At 61.1% G+C, this 1956-nt stretch overlaps 1 protein-coding gene across 1 annotated transcript; it reads right to left on the bottom strand.

The window, feature by feature from the left end:
- Positions 1–340: 340 nt before the first annotated feature.
- LOC147975529 (uncharacterized) lies at positions 341–1678 on the bottom strand. Its single transcript, XM_087520471.1, has one exon. The coding sequence runs from the start codon at positions 1676–1678 to the stop codon at positions 341–343; it is 1338 nt and encodes a 445-aa protein (XP_087376597.1).
- Positions 1679–1956: the final 278 nt, after the last annotated feature.

Genomic DNA, 1956 nt, shown 5'->3' with positions numbered 1-1956 from the left:
GGACGAGGTCTCCCTCCCGAAGTGCTAGGGGTTTGATCTTCTTGCTGTGGTACTGCCTCAGGCCTTGCTGATAAATGGCAGAGCGGCTGAGCAATAAGAGACGCGCTTCTTTGAGCAGGTCGACACCGTCTTCGCGGGCTTCTTTGGCTTCGGCTTCGGTGTTCATCATGACGCGTGGCGAGTTGATGTTGATGTCGGTCGGGATGACAGCTTCCGCTCCGTAGACGAGGAAGAACGGGGTGAACCCGGTCGACGGCTTTGGCATTGGTCAAAGACTCAAGAGGATGGTCGGCAGCTCGTCAAGCCAGCTGCCAGGTGAACGGACAAGCAGCTCAATGAGTCATGGCTTGATGCCAGATAGGATGAGGCCGTTGGCCCACTCGACCTGGCCGTTGGACTGCGGGTGTGCGATGGAAGCCAGGTCGAGGCGGATGCCGGAGACGGAGCAATACTGCACGAGCACGCCCTTGATAATGTTGTTCGGCATGCCGTAGCGCAACATGATGTCCCTGACGAATCGGACGGCCATTGGCCCGTCCTGCTTCTTTATTGGCCTTGCTTCGATCCATTTGGTGAACTTGTCCACCGCCACCAGCAAATGCATCATGCCGCCTCGAGCGGTCTTGAAAAGCCCCACCATGTCGAGTCCCCAGACCACGAAGGGCCAGGCGATCGGGATGGTCCGGAGTGCCGACGCCGGGTGGTGGTTGCTCTTGCTGAAGTGCTGGCATCCCTCGCACTTGAGGACGAGCGACTCGGCGTCTTCGAGGGCCGTGGTCGAGTAGAAACCATGGCGGAAAGCCTTGGCCACCAGGGACCACGAGGCGGCGTGGTGCCCGCACTCGCCCTGGTGTATGTCGAGGAGGATCTCAATGCCCTTGTCTTGCTCGACGCAGCGCTCGAACACGCCGGTGGAGCTGCGTTTGACGTGCTCGTTGTTAATGATGATGTAGGCGGACGCCCGGCGCTGCACCTTCTGGGCTTCGGTCTTGTCCATGGGGAGAACTCCGTTCTCCAGGAACTCTGAGATGGGCACGACCCAGGATGGCGCGGTCACCACGGTGAGGACGGCCACTATGGCAGATTCCGGGATGTCAGCCCCCGAGCCGGGTTCAGCGGCCTCCAGGTCGAGAACGGCGACGGTCGGGTCGACGGCAGCGGACCCCGGGCCGGGAACGGCGGCGGCCGGGTCGATGGCGGTAGCCCCCGGGCCGGGTCGAGGCGCGGCCAGGGCGTACCGGACGTAGATGTACTCGGAGTCCGAAGACGGCTTGATGGATGGCTTGCGCAGGTGCTCGAGGGAGACGCCGGACGGGATGGATTGCTGGGATAAGGCGATCTTGGCGAGTGTGTTGGCTGCCTCATTTTCTGCACGTGGGACGTGGAGCAACTCGCAGCCCACGAAGAACCCGGACAGCTTCTGAACCAGGAAGTGGTAGCTCGCCATGTTAGGGTCACGGGCGTCCCATTCGCCCGAGCACTGCTGCACCACCAGATCTGAGTTGCCATAACATAGGATGCGCTGGATGCCGAGTTCCTTGGCAAGCCGGAGGACATGCACAAGCGCTTCATACTCGGCAACGCTGTTGGAGGCGGTGAAGTGGATCTGGATCGCATATTTGAGTCGGTCGCCTTTTGGGGAGGACAGCATGATGTCGGCCCCTAGGCTGAGATGCATCTTCGAGCATCGAAGTGTATGTGCCAGTGCATTGAGTCCGGCGGCGGCGGCAAGTACTGGGTCTCGGTCCAGTCGACGAGGAAGTCGGCCAGGGCTTGGGACTTGATTGTAGTGCGGGGCTCGTAGAAGATGGTGTGAGCAGCTAGCTCGAGTGCCCACTTTGCGCCCCGGCCAGAGGCATCCCGGCACCCGATGATCACGTCGAGGGGGGGCGTGCTGACCACGGTGACGACGTGCTCTTGGAAGTACTGCTTCAATTTCTTGGCGGTGAAGTACAC

Source organism: Triticum urartu, chromosome 4A, assembly GCF_056163025.1.
Source record: "Triticum urartu cultivar PI428250 chromosome 4A, HENAU_Tu73, whole genome shotgun sequence".
Taxonomy (NCBI): domain Eukaryota; kingdom Viridiplantae; phylum Streptophyta; class Magnoliopsida; order Poales; family Poaceae; genus Triticum; species Triticum urartu.
The sequence above is the reverse complement of the archived record's forward strand: the minus strand, read 5'-3'. Positions and strand labels throughout refer to the sequence as shown.

Bases quoted from the DNA above. Each gene is read 5' to 3' on its own strand.
- LOC147975529 (XM_087520471.1), bottom strand. From the start codon at position 1,678: ATGCATCTCAGCCTAGGGGCCGACATCATGCTGTCCTCCCCAAAAGGC.